Source organism: Anopheles bellator, chromosome 1 (genome assembly GCF_943735745.2).
Source record: "Anopheles bellator chromosome 1, idAnoBellAS_SP24_06.2, whole genome shotgun sequence".
Taxonomy (NCBI): Eukaryota; Metazoa; Arthropoda; class Insecta; order Diptera; family Culicidae; genus Anopheles; species Anopheles bellator.
Window position 1 is genome coordinate 42,319,344 of NC_071285.1, and position 21,286 is coordinate 42,340,629.

The 21,286-nt window shown below is 51.0% G+C and overlaps 1 protein-coding gene across 1 annotated transcript; it reads right to left on the bottom strand.

Annotated features, from left to right (window-relative positions):
* Positions 1-16,933: 16,933 nt before the first annotated feature.
* Positions 16,934-20,709, bottom strand: LOC131213198 (uncharacterized). Its single transcript, XM_058207196.1, has 4 exons — positions 20,387-20,709; positions 18,405-20,039; positions 18,229-18,339; positions 16,934-18,168 (listed from the first exon to the last, which is right to left on the bottom strand). The coding sequence occupies exons 1-4, from the start codon at positions 20,389-20,391 to the stop codon at positions 18,054-18,056; spliced, it is 1,866 nt and encodes a 621-aa protein (XP_058063179.1). The 5' UTR covers positions 20,392-20,709; the 3' UTR covers positions 16,934-18,053.
* Between the last annotated feature and the right edge of the window lie 577 nt (positions 20,710-21,286).

Sequence of the window (21,286 nt, forward strand, 5' to 3'; positions counted from 1 at the left end):
ACGGCCACTCGGGCATTTCAAAGAATCCTTTCCGATCGATCTGCGCCCGTAAGGATGAGGCGCATCGCTTCCTGCTCGGGACCTTAGAAGCTGCTTCATAATGCCGTTTAAACTGAGGTACGGTTTCCGCTATGTGGGAACTTTTGATGATCACCACACGTAAAACTGTGATCATGCAAAATAATTTGCTCTCGAAGAAGTGGTAATTTGGTAGGGAACCAGCATCACGGCTTGTGAGTATGTCGGCTTCTGTGAAAGGAAGAAGTTAAAGTAGCGGAAAAGTTGCACCAAATTAACAGCAAACCTGACAGAAAGTGTAAGTAAGTCCATCGCAAGGATGATCAAGTCCAAACAATATCAACATACAAAGTTTAAATGATTTCATCGATACTGTGCCGATTGGATCACAAACGGTACTAACGAAAGGCAAGCGAGGCATCCACTTTTGAATGAATGCCGAGAAACCTTCGCACGAACCGGCTGATGTAACCGCACACAAACGAAACAATCGAGAAAATCCCACTTTCCGCCCAGTGCCACTTGGCACAAGAGTGTTCAAACACTCAATTTCTTCGTCATCACCTTCGGCGTCTCCGATCGAGCGATCGTGCTCCACCTGCAGGCGTCCGATGCCGGTCAAGAAAGCGGCCACCCAAAATTTAGCTCCCCATCGCTAACTAACCCACCACCAACATCACACCACGATCGGGGCCTAATTTTTGGCATCCGTCCCCTCCGTCCGTCACCAAGCAAACATATTTCTTTCCCTTATCTGTCCCACTCGATCGCGCATTTTTCTGTCCTTGTTGGACCTCGGGTCGCGATTTGGCGTGACTCTTCCGGCAGCAGCCCATGTTCGTTTGCACCGCGCACCGGGACTCGGGATGTTGAACAAGATGTCCACAATGCGAATGGCCGCCCGCTCGATCGCCCTTATGCTGCAACATACATTCCACCCGTGCGTGTTGCCGAGAGTTGTATCTTCCGATCGGGGCCACATGCGGGAATCGAATGTGTTTTTTTTTTTGGACGGCGAATTGACGGTCTGCCGCCGCAGGACCGCAGGAGTGTCCCGTTGCGCAGAAAGCATAAGCTGACCCCCCGCCCGCCGTCCGTGCATAGGGGTCCACCCGGCTCCCCGGGGCCACTGGTGCGAAGGCGTCAGGGAAATCGCAAATCCGGCAGCCAATCCGGCAGCGAGCCGGGAAAGAGTGGAAATTTATGTAATCGAAACACACATTCCACCATTACCGGAACCGTTACATCCAGCACCCCCGCGAGAGTTCCCCACGGCCGAAGGGAACTCCATTTTGATGGGGCCGACGAGTACTTCACGACAAGGAAGCAGAACCCAGATGCCTTTCCCTTCGCGCAGGCCATCGTTGAAAGGCGATCGGATTCCTCCCACAGGAGCCACCCGAAAGGGGCCCAAGAGGGGGGGGCCAACCGGATTTTGAGGGCAACATAAAACTGCATCGAAAACGAAATAAAAACACGAAGTGGTGTTTGTGGAAGAACAAGAAACTGCGAACGAACGATAAACGTTGCGACGATACAAATGAACAACAAGTTGCGATCGGGGCGGACAGCAGCGTGTGCGAGGGGGGGGTGTGCGAGTGAATGTGTCGATGCACCGATTGCATCGAGGTCCCTTGCATCGGGCGACGGGCAGTAACAGCGGTCCACGGAACGCTCGGTGAAACTGGAGCCTCAGCGGCGGCTGGTGAACGGGGAATTAATTTCATTACATTCGATGGCTTGATTACGCGCGGAGAACGGGACACATGGGGCGGACGAGGGCCACATATTATGCTGGCCATTTTGTTCCTTTTTCTTTCACCCCTCGACCGTAGCTCCTTGCGAGGGTGCGATCCTGCGATCGTGCGAGCGAGCGAACGAGAGCAAAAATGGAACACAGGAACGATTCCGTTAGATTCCGCAACGACACCCCTTCCCTTCCCCCCTTCTGCATGATACCACCCCTGGACCCATCCCAAGGTACAGTTACGGTGCGTCCGGGCCACGAGTCTGATATGGCGTTGGGCGCTCGCTGACGCACTCTGACGAGGATGCCGAGAGAGCGAGAATCTGGAGCGGCGCGCCCGATACAAAAAGGGAAGCAGCCCTGCAGGAAGTGCCCCGGTAACATTAGCCAGTGGCAGGCTGGGTGCGGACGGGAGAGCAACAGCAAACGGTACACAGTTACCATAAATCTTCCGTAATGAGAAATTGTTTCGACGCTCAAACGCTGGTACCGCGCATTTGCGGAAACCCTGGCGGGGGAGGGGGGGCACACGGACACGCGGCACGAGCAGGGAAGTAATTAGAAGTCATAAACTACAGCCGTGACTTGACGCGCGGGGATCGCATAACAGCGATCGCGAAAAATACGAATACGCAAACGAACACACGGCGTCTGCGTCGGCGCAATAGATTTCCTGCCACCACCCAAACCCCGACCACCGGCCGCCGGCCGGTCCGAAGAGGCCTTCCAGGCATCGAGATCGCGCCACGGATACGTGTGGGCGCAACGGCTTAGCGTTTCTCGGGTTACCAACGCCAGCGCGCACGACGGGATCATGACGTTGATTGAATCCAGAGCCAGAGATCTCCCGAACTGGAGTACCGGGAGAACCGCGAGCCGCGGACCGAGTTTTGAGGTCAAAGAGGCGGTGGGGGCGCGAAGGTGGGATATAAATTGAATTTCATTATGGCAGTGGCTGTGCGAACGAAACTGTGCCTTCCATATAGGCTTCCCGCAGGATTGGTTCCTTCTGTTGCATGTGGAGCGAACGATTGCTGAACTCTGTAAAGCCGATCGTTTCCTTCGCTCAGATCGACGACGGTCGACTTTGGGAATCGATCGATGTGAACCACGGTGCACTCACTGGTCCCATTCTCATTCTCACGCTCATCTCACTCGTGTGCAACAATAATAATCAATAATTAACAACAATATTTAAATTAAGTAAATCCCACCGTGAGTTTCTTCGTCGCTAGAATGTCTGAGTGTGGAATTCCGATGACATGTGCTCAGGTTTTTGCATAACTCATTATCCTAGGCATGCGCAGGCTCAGCTTGGCACGTGAATTGGAAACTGTGTCACGTACAGTCGTCGTCCCCAGGCCCGTGTGGCATTGGGAAATAAGCGTCTTTAATAAATCATTAGCAAACGGTGAGCGCTCGCTGACACGCTGCGGTGCTGTTGGCGCCGTGGGCCGTACGGACCACAACTGACTGCGAGCCTGAGAGCCAGAGCCTTCGCCACCGTTCGCGGAACGTGAACGGCTTCCATGACCACCATTAGAACGATCCGCCCGGAGCCCAATGACCGGGACGTCGGGTGACCTTTCTGTCACTCGCCAGAGCTGCTCCGATTGCTACTAGCAATAGCCATCGGCCGTTCTGGATGGCGATCCTGTGCCGTACGATAAGGTGCACCGATCCTACAGGCGATCGATCTTCGCGTGCCCAAGAACATCCCTTAGCGTGCCAACCATTTATTGCCAACGTCGACCCGAGCCCTATCGTATGTCGCGACGGGCCGCAATCGACATGATTTATCTCCCGGTTCCCGGTGGACGCAGCCCGCTTCGCAGACAGCGGTGGGTTGATAGCGAGCCGATGGTCGTCCAAACCCCCCTAGCAACTCTTCAGTGGCGAAGTTTTGCGTTAATTCACTTCCCAATATCGTTACGCGCTGCAAATCCGGCGAAGCAAACGAAAGACTTCAATCGGCTGCGCCAAGCGAGAAACCCTCGGCCGCAATTAATGAAATTTCAAATAAAAATGAGTCAACCATTAGCGAATCAGCAATTAGAAACCGGGTGTGAAAAGTGCACTCTCCCTCTCTCACTCTCCCTGTCTCTCTCTCTGTCTCCCATTCCGCGGTGGTCCGGCGTCCGATGCCCGAAAAGCGATTCGAAGCACCCAGGAAATGCCAAATTCCACGGATAAACCACGCGGCCGACCGAAGCGCGCCACTTGCGCGTTTGTTTGTTGTCGGTCCGCGCCAGCGCTAGTCACGTGCACGTTAGACCGGCTTTCGGAACTGGTACCCCTCCTGGTGCGATGATCGGAAAACGAGTGCCGCCGGCACGCCAAACGAGTCCGAGACGTTAAAGGTGACGGGACGGGTTCCGCGGACAGGCCACTGCCGCCGGATGTGCAGTGTGCAACGTGCCACTGCAACGCGCAGTAAATCTTTTTATCACGAACGACTCCTCGCGGCCACGGATCGGTTCCCTGACGCCTCTCGATCGTTCGCTCGCTCACTCTCGTGTAACCTTCGAAGCCGTCCGGACGGGCCATTTTTCGTCTTCCGGCCTCGGCCGCGGGCCGTGCCGTGGGCAATTACCGTGGGCACAATAATAACAATAATAAACTGCCCGTACATGGGCAGTTTCGCTGGCGCCGATCGGACGATCTTTCTTTTGCGCGCCACGGTGACACCGCTGATTCACCGGAAAGTCCTGCAGTCCGTTCCGCCGAAAAGCCCCAAGACGCGCCGCCATGTTGCGGCCATCTGTCACCGTGGCGATAACATTTCTACGTCAGCTTATCCACCAGAAATACGAGGCCCCCAAACGCGGGGCCATAGTCAAGTAAGTAGGAGCCCAGCAAGGAGCACCAGCATCGGATCTGTGTATACGACGGCAGGCAGTGTTTTGTTGCGTTTTGACTTGACTTTTGACTCGCGCACAATCTTCGGTCCTTCTCCACTTTCAATTCCCCGTTTTCGGATTCGGTTCTTAATGCGGTGCGTCAGATAAGCGCTTCGCCTCCTTCGCCGGACGATGCGGGCTCGCTATGCTCCACGGCCCACGGCTGTATCTGTACGGCCTTTTTATGTGATTTTTCATTCTTCTCCATTCTGCCTCCTTGTTCGCTTCTGATTTCTACGTCCCTGCTCCGTCTCTCGTCCGCGCCACCTTTATCGTCCTATCGTCCCCGGGCGATGACGAAACCCCAAATGTTTACGGTGAAAATGTCACGGCGCATTGCGCCTATGAAGGCACCGTCCAGTTCCGGGGGCTTTCGGCGGGTTCTGTATGCTCTGTGGGCAGCATAATGGCCAGCATAAACACATCCACAAAAGGAAAACAACGGCCCTGGCCGCTCCGTCGTGATGATGTCGCCGCGGCCGATCAAGCGTCACACCGTCGTTGCGCCTGTATTGGTCCCGGCGCGCTAGTAGTTTGGGCCTTAAGATATTCAACGCCAAAGCAAATATACGGCCCCGCGCGGGACGCCCAAGACGGGCGCTGAATCTCGGTTCGGTTGCGCATTTTTGTGTTTTGTTTTTTTCTCCAACATTCTCTCTCTCTCTCTCTCGCAAGCCACTCTCTGGCGGACACGATCACGGCACGGCACGCTGGTGTTGGTGTGATCTTCCACATATGGTTATTTTTATCCCAACTTTAAACTCGCCTCACGCTCACTCTTTCTCGCTTGGTGGGCGACTTTTATTTTGCTTCCTTGTTTTGCACCACCCTCCCTCCCTCTCACTTCCCTCGCCACCAGCACCACCCTCCCTAGCTCTCTCTCTCTCTCTCTTTCGTTTCGTCCAATCTTTCCGCATCATTGGCACCACCGCTTTATGACATTCTGTGGCGATGGCTGTTGGCGATTCCTGGGGATCGCCAACACTCGATCACTATAAAGGCGATCGCCTCTACGAAAAGTGGCCATCATTGTGGGGCGCAACACGCACACACACACAAACACACAGAGATCAGCACCGCGTCTCGCCGCGCGATCCTGTCTCCACGGTGACCCCATCTCCGGCGATCCACCGGACAGCAGCAGCGGGCTTAACGCTGTTGCGGCTGCTGCTGCTTCCTGGTCTCTTGCTGTTCGCCGTTTTGATCGCGGCCGTTTTTTAGCTTCCTTCTCCCGCTCCTGCCAGCAGCGAGTCGTGCCGGTTGGTAAAAGTCAAAACGGAAGCTTACCGGACCGGTGCCGCACTCGGTTTTTGCTTTCTGCCCGAGCGCCGATCAGATAGCTGTGGCTCGGGGCGGGCAGACTTCCCGAGGGATTACGGACGCCAAAGTGAACGCACGGCACGGCAAAGGATTGCCCCCGGGAGCTGGCGACCTTCCCCCAACAGAGGCCCCTTTCTTTGGCTTTGGGCTTCGATCGACGATCGTGACACATTCGGTGGGTCCGCAAACAGAACGAAATAAATGCAAGAAAATGCACGCTGCACTTACCTCTTTAAAAACTCGGGAGTTTCTCGCTGTTGTTTTGTTCTCAATCTCTCTCTCTCGCGCTCTCTTTCACTCTCTTCCTTTCTCTCTTTCGATGCTTTTTCCACACACTCCAGTTTTCTGCGCCGGTGACTGTCGTGACTCCACGGGAAGCAGACAACAGGCTCCGCAAAACACCGTGCCTGCACCGTGGCCACAGGCTCGATTAACTATGCATGGCTTTCTGCACGCTATTGCACTTCATTTCCGGCTCGATCGATTGCACTTGCACCGCGTATTCGGTGCACAAACACACCCCACACACAGACCACACTCACTCACTCGCTCACTGGTTCTCGTTTTCCTTGCCGTCGCGATGCTTTAACCTCTCTCTCTCTCTCTCTCTCTCTGTGTAGCTCTCTCCCTGTTGCTCTTCCCGATTCACTTGTGTTTCGTGATCCTTTGTGCCTCGGCAGTTCACGAGCACCACCACACACTACACAGCTGGGGACACGGGTCGGGCGCAAGTTGCGCAAGGAGGAAAGACTTGAGCGCGCCACACCAGGCGACGAACCCTGCTGGAGCCGGTTGCCCCGTCCGATCACTGATTCCGATTTCGTGTGTGGCACCACTGTGTGATCGCCGACTGCGTTTGTTGCAGCGTCATGCACCGCCTCGAGCCTCTTGCGATCGCACAGGATATCGCATCTGACGCACTGATTCGCACGGCCACACTTCTCGCTGGGCTCCCAAAGCCGCAAAGCGGTCCAAACACACTCACCACTTGCGGCGAGTGTTTGCCCCACCAAGGACCTGGCCAAGGCGGCCCGTGATCCTACGGAGTTGGGCTGCACGATCGCGCGTCACGTAAAAGCGTCCGTAACGCTCCTGGCAGGTGCGGTGTCGGGGCAGCGAGGGCCACAATGTCCACGCACACACGTCACACTCGATCACTCGATCACTCGAACCGCGCACGCACGCACGCACGGTAACGTTTCTCTGTTTCGTTTCCTTAGCAACTGCGCAACAACGGGCAGCAGCAGCAGTAACGATCTGAGGGCATACGACACGGCAAGCGCAGCACAGCGCGCGCCAGACCACGGCCCGTCTCGGCTACGGGGACCCCAACACACGCACACGCTCTCGTGCCCACTCCACCACCAACACATGCACACCTGCGGCGACCGTCTCTTCGATCGGTCGTCGGTCGATCGACCGAGCCCAATGAACCGTTGATGATGCCTGACGATGACGATGATGCCTGATGATGACGATGACGAGTGTGTTTGCTGCCAACGCCACACACACACACACACACACACACACACGGACACGGTCCTTCGATCCTCTCTCCTTTTCACCTGTGATCGCGCGCTCTTCCTCTCGCTCGCTCCCATCCCTTTTCCTTCTGCCACTTGTTGGCCGGGCATCAGGCATCAGCCTGAGTGGTTCAAGCGATCCAACCCACACACACACGCACGCCCAACACAAACAATCAAAGCAGGCTGGGCTGGCTGGGCTGGGCTGGCCTGGCGGGGACACAAATGTCAGGCGCGACAAACTCGGGCCGAGTCGAGTGGTATGTTTTGTCTCGCTCGCCCGCACGGACGATCAGGCGAGCGAGTGAGAAGGATGCGACGGCCGGGTGCCATGTTTGGTTGGCCGTCGTCGTCGTCGTCGCGCGTTTCTCTCCTTTCGCGCGTTGAAGTCGATCGCAGCGATCGCAGCGCGCGAAATGGATCGACCCCCCGCCCCCCGGGGGGTGGATTGTATTTTTGCGGAGTGCGGCGTATGCCGGTGCGATCGACCGCCAGGCGATCGCCAGGAGCAGGAGCCCGAGGATCGACTCCGATGACGCGGGGGTAACTTTCGAGAAGCCAGTACCGGTCGGGGGCTCCGCGGTTGGCAGGTTCTGTGCCCGCGACCGCGAAAGGCTATCGCCGCGCCAGTTGCCCGTCAATCGCACCGGGGCACCGGTGACGGAGGATCCGATCGGCTGCTGGATGCTGGACGCGTAGGCGGCAGCCTACAGTGGCCAAGGATCGCCAACACAAGAATGCGCCTGGCGCAGGGTTTTTTAGGTGGTGCAGTTTAACCTTCTCTCGCTCTCGCTCTCTCGCTCTCGCGTGTGCGTGTGTTGTTTGTGACCCGTACAAAAGCCTTGCGCAGCACGTGCGCTACGCCGTGCGTTAGATCGAGGAGCTTAAGCACCCGCACCGATCGCTCTGCCCGAGGGGGGCCCGGTGCACCCCGGTGCGGGACTCAACACACACTCGGCGTAAATCTGTTTGAAACACATTCATACATCCGTCGAGAAGGAAACGACAACGGAATAGAAAGCCAGCCACTGATCGTGGCAAAAAGCGCGGAGAAAGACACGAAGCGACGAACCCGATTTGATAAGCCGAGGAGATCGTGACCGTTTGGCGAACAAAAACAGTTTGTAAAACTGAAACGCTTAAAAGAAATAAATATACAATTTTAGCCCCCCAAACGGTTACGACAAAATAGGAATTATCCAACGCATCGGCATTGGATAAAGTGCGCCATCCGCGGGTGGTGACAGTGGTGTTAATGTTTTACGCCGACACAGCCGAGACCGGGGCTTGAATGGGCGCTACACGCACGCGCCCCTGCCCCTCTCGAGTGGCCCCTCCAAGGAGTGGCCGCTTATTTATTTATTTTCATCTTGTTCCAACACCATCCGCGCACTTCTGCGCGGACCATGGTTCGAAAGACTTCAATGCTGATCGCGCATCGAACGCGAATGGCGATGAACCTTCCCCCCCAAATGACACACACATGCATGCACGCACGCAGTCGCGGTACGGTCACCGGCCAAAGGAGGCCACCACCGGCCGCCGGCGGGGGGTGTTGCGTCGCGGTGCGGTAAGTTATCATGATGACGATCGCTGGTCGCGTAGCGCGAGAGAAGGGGTGATCTTTTAATATGTTTATTTTTCATGTATGCGTTGCGCCTCCAAATATGCGCTCCGACCCGTCACACGCAATCACGACCCCGTAGCCGATCGTAGCGCGAGCGCGGGCACGCACACCACGGCCGCGCTCCTGGATGCTGGATCGTTCGTCCGCGGACGCGAACCGCGAACGAAATCCAACATGGCTACCGGTGGTGGCCGACGACGCGTACACACCGTGACGCACACCGTGGTATTCGTGATGCTCGCCGTCCGCCACCCGCTGCTCCCGCGGTGGTTGGTCTGGCTGGTTGGTGGAACTGTCTGTATACGCGAAGATCGCTTTTATGGAGGTGTAATAAAAAATAACATATAAACACAGAGGCACGCACGGGCGAACGCAGAACGAGCATCCCTGTGCCGTGGCCACGGAAAAAAGGGGGAAAAAAACAAAACACACAGAACGAATCATAAAGAATCTCAACTAAGTGGTGCGGAGAACACGAGAACGAGATGGTAATCTCCGGGGACCCGTGTGGGCGTACGGGTGAGGCCAAATTAGAATAGTCTCTGTCGAATGATCGCCGTTGTTGCTAATTCATCGAAACGATGGTGAAAAATCGTCCACCACGGCGTATCAGTGTTTATGTAAATTGTGGCAAACTCCGATGCAGCGAGCGATCGTACAGCCGAAACATGGCCCAACTAATTGTTGGACAGAATGTTATCGATTTCGATTTCGTTTGCTTCACCATTCGCTTTCGCTCGCTCAGTTTCACTCGAATCGCGATCGCTAACTGACTGCGCGTGCGTCAAAATTTGCAACAATAAAATGGAAACTAGAAATAAAATCAAGTAACAAAATATAAGGACGGTATAAGGAACTTTATTTCCGTTTTATTCCTGCATATTAGGCCCCCCGCTTTAAGTGCGTTCAGACATTCTTTCGTGACCACTTCGTCGGTGAGTGAAACAGATACACAGAAACAGAAAAGGTAGCGCCGAGCTGCGCGAAACTTCTCTGAAAAAGAAAAACCCAAAAACACCGGACACCCGGAGCCCGGAGCAAAGAAGCGCGATAAAGTAAAACATTAACGAAAAGCAACTTCGAAGGAAGTCGCGGCAAAACAAACGAGGCACTGTGGCAGATAGTAAGAGTGGCTCCGGCGCACTCGCGCGTAATGGTTCGCGCAAAACCGGGCCGTGCCACGTTCCGGCCAATGGAAAGTGGAAAGAAAATGAAACGGAGGCCACCGAAAGCCCGGGAACGGGGGCAGCAAAAAGAACAGTTTTCCCACTCGACGGGCATGAACGGAATGGGGCGTGCGGGCGTCCAAAAAGAAAGGCCAAAAAGGACCTCCGAATTCCGGGGCCCGGTCATGGCACACACAGGCACGTTGCGGTTTCGTTTCATTTTTACTTTTCGCTCTCACCCCGCTTTGGAGCCACGGAGTTGCTAGCGGAATGGGCGGCGGGCTGGCGGGGAAACACTGAAACTGGCCACATAAGAGAGTCCCGAAAAGTCCACCGAAAACATTTCATTTCGTGAATGATTAAAGACAAAAGATAATGAGTTATCGGTCTGTTCCGGGTGGAGCGCGAGGAGCAGAGGAGTCCACTCAGGGTTGGGGGGGGCTGGCGAACGAAAGGATAAGGGGCGAAAAGGCACCGAGCGAACGGGGCAAAAACGGCACCAAATTGGCAGGCGGAATCCACCCGTTTTGCGCCGCAGTCGAAGCGTACGTGGACTTCGAGGACACACGCCACCCGCAGGAAGAAGAGAATTAAACAGACCTTCGCCGTCGGCGCAACGGTTGAAACACTTTCCCTCTACTTAAATCTCTTCCAGGATGCAATTTTGTGCACCAATCTTCCTAGAGGTGCCCACCGGAAGGATTCGATTTGGCCTTTTCCATCAACACAAGGCGCTTTTAGGTATTTCATTTACCGGGTCCGAAATTCTCTTCAAGACTCAGACCCAATTCAGCCCCGACATCCACCTCAAAATGGGCCTTGCTAAAAAGGTAAAGGATTGTCTGGAAGGCAATGGCCCATGGCCCGGCCCGAACCGAAACGAGAACGTTGAATTGGCCGATAACCTATCGGCCGGCCGGCCGGGTCGGTACATTTTTCCGTATCGAGCGCACTTTGGCCACGGGATAAATGGCAACGCTAGAGCATGTCATGGGGTGCATGAATGATAAATAATCATTAACAACGACAGCTGTCATCGGGATACGGCTCGGCATAAACTATCCCTCGTGTGGTCGCGCCCGGCGTCGGTCGGTTGGTCCATTCCGGCGCACACTCGCCGGTCGCCGCGGTGCTTTTGGTGCTTTCATTTCCATCTCTCCGGCCTTTCGCTCTCCTGGTCAACAACCGATACCACCGTGGCCACCGAGGAGGTTGCTTTCTTTATGATCCTTGTTAGTGCTACACATTGGGCAGCGAAGAGTAATTGATTTTTAACTTAATCGGCGGGATAATCGACGACACAGGGACTGGACTTTTATTACTCCATCCGATACAAATACTAGCCGATAGGCGATGTAAATAATATCCGGTCTGGATTTTTGCTGGCTATCCAAGCGAATCGTGGATCGTAAATCTGGCACACCAATCTGGGTTCTGTGGCCTGAAATGTGAACATCCGTAATGCTCAACCCGATTTTGGACCAACTGTTGGCCATCGTCTTTTCCCCCAGTTGAGGCAGTCCGGTTCACGTTTTCCATTAACCGCTTGGCGTTTTTATTCACTACGCGGGTCCATCGAAAGGGCTCTGTTAGTTTTTATGCTCCATGGGCCTGTCCATCGCTTACGGATTGCTTCATTAGGCCCGGAGCTGGAGTTTTATTTCTCGGGCGCCAATCCGGGGGGGGGTTCGTCTGCAACGCACCGAAAGCTAATCACTCCCGAGAGCGCCATTTTGAGACGCAATCGCATCGAACGCCACCCGGGACAGCCAGGCCCGAGCAATGAGAATGAGTGCACCATCACCACACCCGTTTTAATGTTGGGCTGGCCACGCACGAAATGCATTTCTCTCGCCCTTTCTAAGCGCAACGCACCGACGAGCACCATCGCCGCTTTTCTCCGCACATTTCCACGACCGCTTACGGTGGGAGCCGCATCCGGAAAATGGCTACCTAATGGCCGCCGGTTTGTTGCCGGGCGGCAACACGGCGATCGTAATGATTCGGATGTTCCGATGCTGGAGCTGCGTTCGGGCGAAGATGGGCCCTAGTATTAGCGCTGACGCGGAGTATCCTCGTAGAGTGGGATGTTTACTACCGACATACCTTTGGATAAAAGTAAAATATTAAAATATCGTTGATTGGCTTCGGAATGTACCGTTTGAGGCAATCTACCAGGTCATCTGAATAATTTATGAATTCCATCCCCGAAGTCTGGAAGATCTGGGATTCATTTGATGAAAAACGCTTCCACGCATGGATTATTTCAGGTCTGGAAACAGATGAAAGACACTAGAGGCTAAATCTGGTGAAACGGTAAATACTCCAACAATTCCAACTTTAATTCATAGATTTTTGCCATAGTCGAAATGCTCTTGGGAAACCCAAAACTTCAGTCGAAATGTTGCTTACATCCCTCATGAGATAGTAAATCTCAGGCTGATGGCTGCTACTAAATCTCTTTCAGTCACTCGACGATTTTCCATCATCTGTATCCTGTATTTTTCTTATTTTTCCATTCTTGACGTGGAAATTGAAGACTAAGAGTCCTCTTAATTGAAGACGAAGAGTCCTCATAGACTTTCGACATCCGGTCATAAATTTCCCTTATTTTTAAATCATCCAAAAAATTTAAATTCAATCACTGCACGATACTTGATTTTTTCCGTTGTTAAAAATCTGTGACACTTCCATACTAAATGGCATGTAAACAAACAATGAATTCACAGATTAAAATGAAACTTCGCTGGCGTTCATACGAAGAGTGTAACAATATCGCAAAATAAATTTACCCAGTAAAATATGTAGATATTGATGTAACTCGTAGTATGACAAAAGTAAAGGCCATTTCGTCGAACTTTTCTTAGAATGTAAATAAACCAAAACTCCCAGCAAGTCATTCAAATAACGCCTATATTAGTGTTGTAGCTCGAAACATACAGAAATGCTGGTCCATATGGAAGAAAGCAATGATCTAGCTACTGAACTAATTTGCCGAACAGAATGGTTCATCATTTGCCAATCTTTCAGGAACACTAATTTTGTGCTTCGTATCAATACTAAAAACTTAAAATTTCGTCCTGTTTCATAGTTTTTGTGTTCGTTGCGTTTCCTGGTTTTGCTTCAATCAAATGACCGTTAACAAATCCGCTCCTTTACCTCTAGTCCTTTCAAGGACATTTTAACTAAAGTTTCAACAGTTAAACATACGGTTACTTTCGATCAGGCCACCGTAAGAACGTAAGAAACCCCCCATCTCCCGGTACGGAGATCAGAGGTCCAGTTTCCGAAAATTAGAAATTCACGCTTCAGCTTCACAGTCGACCGCAGCTGCCGGCACACTCGTCCAGAAACCGTTGACCGTTAGAAAACGGAAGCCGCCGCCTAGCTAGCCGGCGAGTGGACAAACGGTTTGATAAACATGCTTTTCCCACGATAACCGTCCTAGGACACGGGCCGCTGTCTTGGGCAGCAATGTGAGGACACGGAAAGCCGGGAAAAAAACTCTCTCTCACACACCGCGCGCATCATCCCGCGGCCAGACGCAACGGTCAGAACGACTTCGCTAACCCGTTTGACCAGTGCGTTCCCATGCTCGGGCAAGCAAGCAAAGGACATTCGAAGATGATTAAAACTCCGTACCGGTCATCGGTTGGTCATCTTGGTCAGCACGCTGGCCAGCTGCCCGGGGCCCTTCCGCGCTGACCGATCGTGTGAAGGGGCTACCTCGAACCCAGAAGCATCATTTATGCATAAACATACCGAAAACTTAATAAAAAATGTTCCAACGGCAACACGAAGCCACACCGTGTCCGGCCGGATCTTCAACCCTTGCTACGTCAATCGGCCGTACGCCGGAGGGGCTCATCCTTTTTCAGCTCTCCGCTTACATTGTCCGCACTGTCCACTATCATGTCCAGGACGATTGCGTAGCGTGGCTTAGCGTGGCACAGGCACAAGAGGACGACGAAAAGGAAGAATCGGAGGGAAATCGTCTTCGCTGAACCTTACGCACCCATTCAATCCTTTTCCACGGTTCCATTGTCCAGCGTCAAACGAAGTGGACAATTAAAGGATGGCCTCCGCTGCGCTGAACGTGTCGTGTTCCATTACGAAAGATTCATTTTTTGCTTTAAGTTCCTCCCAACCCCCTCGATGGTCAGTCTTTGGGCCGAAACGCGGTGGTACCGTTCCGTTGGTCACCGTCTTGGTCTTGATTAATGGACACAATCTGACGAAGGGGTTATTCTACACGAACGGGCACCATGTTTGCCCAGGCGATGGCGTAGAAAAAAAGTGAACAATTTCACCAAATCGCTAAAGACGTCCTTCGTGTGCGGTACGGTCGAGGGCTTTCCTCAGGAAGGACCGAGGCCGGATCTTAATTCCTGCCCTTGCGCTAACGCGCTCCCTTTTATCCGTCTTGTGGAGTGGATTCGTAGATTCAATTTCGTTCGCGTAAATTGGGACCCTCGCCCGGATCGGCCGCGGTGGCTAAGGGTGTCTGCCAGGACACGCTTCTCATTTTTCTCTCTCTTCCTTCCTTGGTACTTCCCCACCCTTCTGGCATTATCGAAATCAACCAGCAAAGGACATGGCCTCGAAACGTGCCTTACGTCTTCTCGCAACGGTGCAAAATGTTCAAAGAATGGTAATACTTTCACCATAATGAACGATTCTCTGCGAGGGAATGTGTTTTTTTAATGCCAAAGTCGTATTGTTCGATTCGCATCCGATTTTTGGCAACGGACAAGAAACAATTAGAAATGACACTGAGTACGCATTCTCCTGTCTGTACAAAAGGGCACGACGTTGAGTAGTTTAACGGCTTCCAAATGGGCTAACTGTTGGAACAGAGACATAAAAATACTTATTATTAAATACAAGGTTCCCGAAGGAAATTCCGCAGCTTAACTTTCGTTTAAAGATAATTATGAATCCAATTTTTGTTTCGCTTTCTACAACAACAAAAATGTGATGCTCAATTAACGTACCATCCTCAGTTTCGGTTCAAATATGTATGCCTCTGAAATAGTATCCTTATTATTTTCTTACCATACTCGGTTTTAACGTATCCATCGACCACACCTCAATGCAACATACTGTAATTAATTTGATTTTTGACTCAGTGAATAAAGTTAACCATATTTTATTTTTAATGATTGTATCTTTGCAAAAAGATCCGGCGAATAACGACCATCGTTAGCTGCCTTAATGAATACGCCATTGAAGTGCATTTTTACATGCTTACATGATTTTAACGCAATAAGAAATCCCCGACAGCAAGGATACCTTCGTGCGCGCGTTGACAGTGATGGGTTTAACGACTGCGGCAGATAACACAGCGGTTCCACCCTCATTTCCACAGTCCGGACGACGATGGTCAACATCAGTTCCGCCAACAGTTGGCCAGCACCCGCCGTCCCGCGGATTGCGATTCAATTTGCAGTTAACCCCGTGTTCACCTTTTGCCGGCGCAGATATTTGGTGCTTGTGTCATTGCTGCACCCGGATGAAATGTGACGGCTGTAAACAACAATTATCGGCCATGATAATCCTGCCAGCCCCCCCATTATGCTGTCCTGCCCGTCGCTAATGCTCGCGCGCTGCGCTTAGACCGAGCATCACCCTGTCCCTGGCTTCTACGGCAACGCATCGATCATGTATCAGCCGAAAGCAATCACCACCATCGCCATCATCATCGGAGGACGACTCGGCGCGTGAGAAACGCAACGTCATTTGTGGGACGCTTCGCAATCGTCCTGCGGCGAACGACCTGCGAAGACCCGCGGCGCATCGGTGCAATTGCCCGGTGCTGTGATTTTCTGCATCAGACGTGTCCGATTTATCAATGTCCACGCGGGGAGTATGAGCGCATGATAAAGTTGAAGCTGCAAAGTGACGACGGATGCGTCATGAGGCCAAAAAACGAGCGCGAGCTGAAGAACGCGTCAACGCAGCCGCGTTTGTTTTAAACGCCAACACCGAGTTTAACGATCTAGTGACAAGTACTCTCGGTGGTTTTTTTTGTTCCATTTTATGTTATTTAATTCCCAGTTCGACCAACTATAAGAGGGAAACTCATTTTTCTTTTGGTTATTTCGATGAACGTTATTTCGATTGAAATGTATTTAAACATTCAGTGACTCAACCAAAACATGATTGAAGAAAAAATTATAATTGAGTTAAAATTTAAAAAAATGAATTGAGTAGTTTGAACTTCCTACAGATTAACGTGAACGTCAAATTCAAATTAAAAAAATAGAAAAGATTAAAATAAGATTATTTGAAATATTTCATCGCTTTCACGTTTGTGAATCATTTGAATGTATTCTTGCACGCAACGTTGTTTGGTGCAACCCATTTCGAATTTGAATGTTTTGTCGTTATCTTCGTCTTTGTTTATGCAACATCCTTCGCTTCAAACAAAACCGGTGATATGAAATGTATTGTTGTTTCGCTACGAAATAATCAATTACGACTTCGGAAAGTCAATTTTATTGGAAGATATCGATAAACAAAGACTACCAACCGAGTTTTAGACACTAACATGACTGAGTTATATTTTCTCGTTTCGTTACATAGTCTTGCTCCCGTTGAGATCGTACATAGAATTCGCTATTACAGATTAGATTCCAGATGTTTCCTCTGCTACTCACGCATACACTGAATATTTAGAATGTATAGTCTCTGTCTTTTGTCCATTTTGCCAGCAGATGGGTTTGTAATCACATTACTTAGGAAAAATTCGCGTGTTATACGAGAGCTTAATGCTCCTTCTGATCATCATAATGGAGTCGGTATTCTGATACAAGCCGTTTTTCTTAGAGTATGTATGTGTGTGTTTGTACTACATTCATTCGATTTGATCGTCTATCCCCTACTGACGATATTCTCAACACCGCACTAATCAACGGAGAATTTTGTTTATGGACTGCAACCGATGTATCTTACAAAATGCGAACTTGTATACTCGACACTGTGCTCTATTACTGGTCATACTGTTTTTCGTTATCTTTGCCACTGTCGATCATTCGATCAGACAGCGGCCTATATACTGATGTGCTTCTTTTACATCAGAAACATTGCAACAGCTCGCAACTATTGAACCTTCTTGTAGAAAATGCCATCGATCCCTTCACGACTGCGCTAAAACTAAGAAAAATACCGTATCATTTTGCATCAACCGTTAGACTATACCGAATTGGGATGCCGCGATTATAATATTTATAGATAACAATTTCATGAGGTCGCCTCATCATAGCATTTTATTGTTTACGCATTGCTTTGGATTGGATTCTTACGAAGAAATCAATTATTATCATTCGATTTGTTTCAACTACCACTACAATCTAACTCGTTCCAGACAGACGTTGCCAAAAGTACTTTAATGATGATGTATATTCTTCAGATATTTTTCGTCTATTTCACTATTTGTTCACTAAAACGAGTGCAATTAATATTAAAACAGGATCCCAACTAATCGAAATGCACCGGAGTGTATAGAAAGTAAGTGGCACAATCCATTATTATACTCGCAATGATGAAACCAGTTGAAATGGCCTATTGATTGATAATAGCAATCTGCACCTTATGTGGACACTCAAGCAAAAGCGGAACAGCAGAAACTAGAACAGTGGCAAAATTTTAAAGCAACTTCTTGTAATGGAAGAATGTACGTCAATGTTTAGTCAACAATAGGAAGGATAAACGTTTTTCGAAAAGCAGCAACCCCTAGCTGGTCGATTTCCCTTACCGAGAGTCGTAGAGTTTCACCTTGTCCGGAACTGCTGCCTTCTCCACCGGAACGAGATGGTAAAGGCTCTCCAATGATGTCACATACACCAGCTTACGCCAAAACTTCGAACTGTAAGAGCACCAAGCGTGTGTTATCTACGCACCTTCGAAAATCAGAACTTACGCTTACCTTATGAACGGTCTTGCCATCCAGACCACTGACTTGAGCCAAAAAGTAGGATGCACCATGTACAAGTTCCGTAGGCTTTTCCTCAACCGACGATCGAGCAACTGATAACACCTGCAAGAGAAAAGAATTCCGTTAACGATTGCGGCTTTGCAAATAACAAGCATAGCTAATCGTACTTCTTCAACCACGGGAAGGGCGGAACGTTTCCACGGCTGGAACCGCCGTGCAGGTATATCAACACGTAGTCCTCCGTCACCAACTGTTCGAGCGTTTTCACGACGTACAGAAACAGGTTGTTCATCACGTAGTGGTAATCGGCCCGGGACCGATCAGGAAGATGGCAAGCACTGAACACCACGATCGCATTGTGACCGCCAGCCTGCAGATAGCCGCCGTGCGACAGCACGCACTTGTACGGTTCGATCACCTTCATATCGATCTCGCGCGTCTTCCCATCGGGCAGCGTGATCTTCTGCCAGTTCCGTATGTCACGCGCCTCATCGCGAGCCGTGTACTGGGGCAGTGCGGTGGGCGAGCTGCTACCGGGGGCTGCACAACCTTCAGCACCATCTCCACGGTGGACGGCTTTAGGTGTGCCCGGAAGGTCCAGGAAATCTTCATCAATATCTACGTTGAACCCGTTATCATCCAGTATCGACGACGAGGGACTGAGCGATACGAGATTTTGCTGCAGCTCATCAACGCTCTGGTTCGAAAGCGTGTCCTCGATCGAGCTCGCATCGTCCACCAGCAGATCGCTCGGGAGCGGCACCTTGCGCCGTTGATGCAACCGGGGAGAGATTGATTTCGGGCCAGCCGTTGGAGATATGGGTGCCATTGGTTGACCGGGCGGGGACGGTAACAGTGCGACGGATTGAAAGGTCGGTGTCACGGCAGCGTGAAATAGTGAAGCATCCTCCTGTTCCGAGTCACTGCTGAAAAAGTCCGAACCGATGTCATCCTCGTGCCTACGCACTGAGGCAGCACGGGTCGATGGTGACGTGCGGTTGGACGTTGAAAGCCGCTCCTTCTCGCCCTTCTGTACGCTGCTACTATGCATCGCATTGTTTATAACATCCAGCGTTGATGTGGCCGCCATTGAGTTGCCATGCGCTCGCTTACTGTTGCTAGCCTTAACGGATGATTTCACCGACGATGCTTTCAGTCTTGAAGGCGTCACCACAGGGGAAGAAACCTCATCCGCGATGGTACTCTTCCTTTTCTCCACATGTTTGCGGCCGGAGTAGGGGCTCGATAGGCGCAAGGGTTGCTCACTCACCGGCACTACATCCGGATAGTGGTAGTAGTTGCGATTCGCGCCATTGCCCTCATTTTCGTAACGCCGCTGATGCTGCCCGATGATGTCCGATACATCCGACTCGCTGCCCGTCGGTGACATCATTAACGGGTGGCTGCTAACAGGGGTCAGGCCGGACGAGGAAGTAACGATGCGCGATGGAGACGGCCCTCGGCTGCCGACATCGCTGTCCCCCGCCGTCGTAATGGCTAGACTGTTGGTCGGCAGTTGGCGAATGTCCATCGATCCGGGTGTCGTAGTAGTGGTAGCACTGATACGAGAATCCATCTCATTGATGATACTGTGCAATGCTATGCCAGCCTTTGGCGCCATGTCCGTTTCGCTCATAAACAGTACACTTTCGTCGCTGGCTCCATCATTACAGGGGCGCACGTCCGCATCGTCTTCGTTGTCTGGCGAGAAGTCATCATCGACCGGTGGTGATTCATGCGAGGTGGTGTTCTCAGATATATCCATTCTATTGTCCGACAGAGGACTGTCCTCCAAGCACTGACTGTAAGAAACGGGTCATGGCGAAAGCTTTCGATTAGCGAACGTACGAGGAGGTTGAATTATTTCTAAAACCTAAAAACCATTTGATTCGAGCGTGCACCAAGAAAGAAGCAGTTCTAACGAATAAGCAAATAAGGGCAGTAAGTGATGCAAAGAAACCCGATTAGCAAGAAATCGATGAAAGGCTTCTTCGCGATCACAGCAATCATAATTTTCTCGACTGCTTTTCTTCGCATTGAAACGGGAAAGAATAACATTGAATGAAACGGGATAACGAAGGATGCTGATTACAATGGAAATGGATTTACTTGGAATGGGTGACAGAGCCAATAGACTTGCAATACTTACCTCATTTACAAGTCAAAATAGTGACTGGTATGTTTGAAAAAATACCCCTAAACGATTGAGCCTGTGGTTTAGGGCTTCAGCGCCGAAGTTTGAGAGAGCAGTCAATTATGACGCACGCTCGTGATTAAGTTTTACTACGCCCGGAATGCTTTGTTTACTTATGTTTTCTTCATAGTACCCAGGAGAACACTACCGACCGACCCTACCGACACTACCGACTACTAGTGCAGCTTTTCGTGGGTTTCGTGAAGAGAAAACACTGTCACAATGAAGCACATAACAAAACCGTTCTCTAAACGAATGCGTCGATAAACCATCTTCAGTTAGACTGATACAAAACTAATGGTTTGTTATGTTGGAGTGTAGCAGCGCCAACCCTATCACTGTTATTATCTATTCGCAGTTTTGCCCGTGCGTTGTTTGCACTGAAATCAATAGGCGCTCGCCCGCACGCCCGCACATCTTCACCGTTCCAGAAAGTCTGAAGTTTTCCAAGGAAGCTGACAGCAAAACAAACTCCCTTTTTCACCGCAGTGCTGCCAGCGGACTACCTTTCAAAGAAAGCGGTTTTGAAAATTCGGGCGAACAAGATACGACTTTTGCGCGCCGAATTCTCGCATATAATTAAATGTTGTAGAAGAAATGCGCCGTTTTTTACGCCATTCCTTGAATACGTTTTCCCCGTGAATGGCACATTAAACTTGCTAACTCAAAGCGAGATTAAATTCATTTCATTCCGTTTTGAAGGAAGTGCAGCGTTAGCAGATTTAGAATGTTTATGTTTCTTCGTGAGAATGTTTACGTTGCAATTCGCATGGCTTACTCACGTAACATCGATTAACTCGGTCTTCGCTCCGTAAACATAAATTGATTACCGAACGCCAGAACCAACAGATAGAA

Bases quoted from the DNA above. Each gene is read 5' to 3' on its own strand.
- LOC131213198 (XM_058207196.1), bottom strand. The intron at 18,340-18,404 runs GTACGATTAGCT...TTTCTCTTGCAG, and splicing joins CCCTTCCCGTGGTTGAAGAA to GTGTTATCAGTTGCTCGATC. The intron at 18,169-18,228 runs GTAAGCGTAAGT...GTGCTCTTACAG, and splicing joins ATGGCAAGACCGTTCATAAG to TTCGAAGTTTTGGCGTAAGC.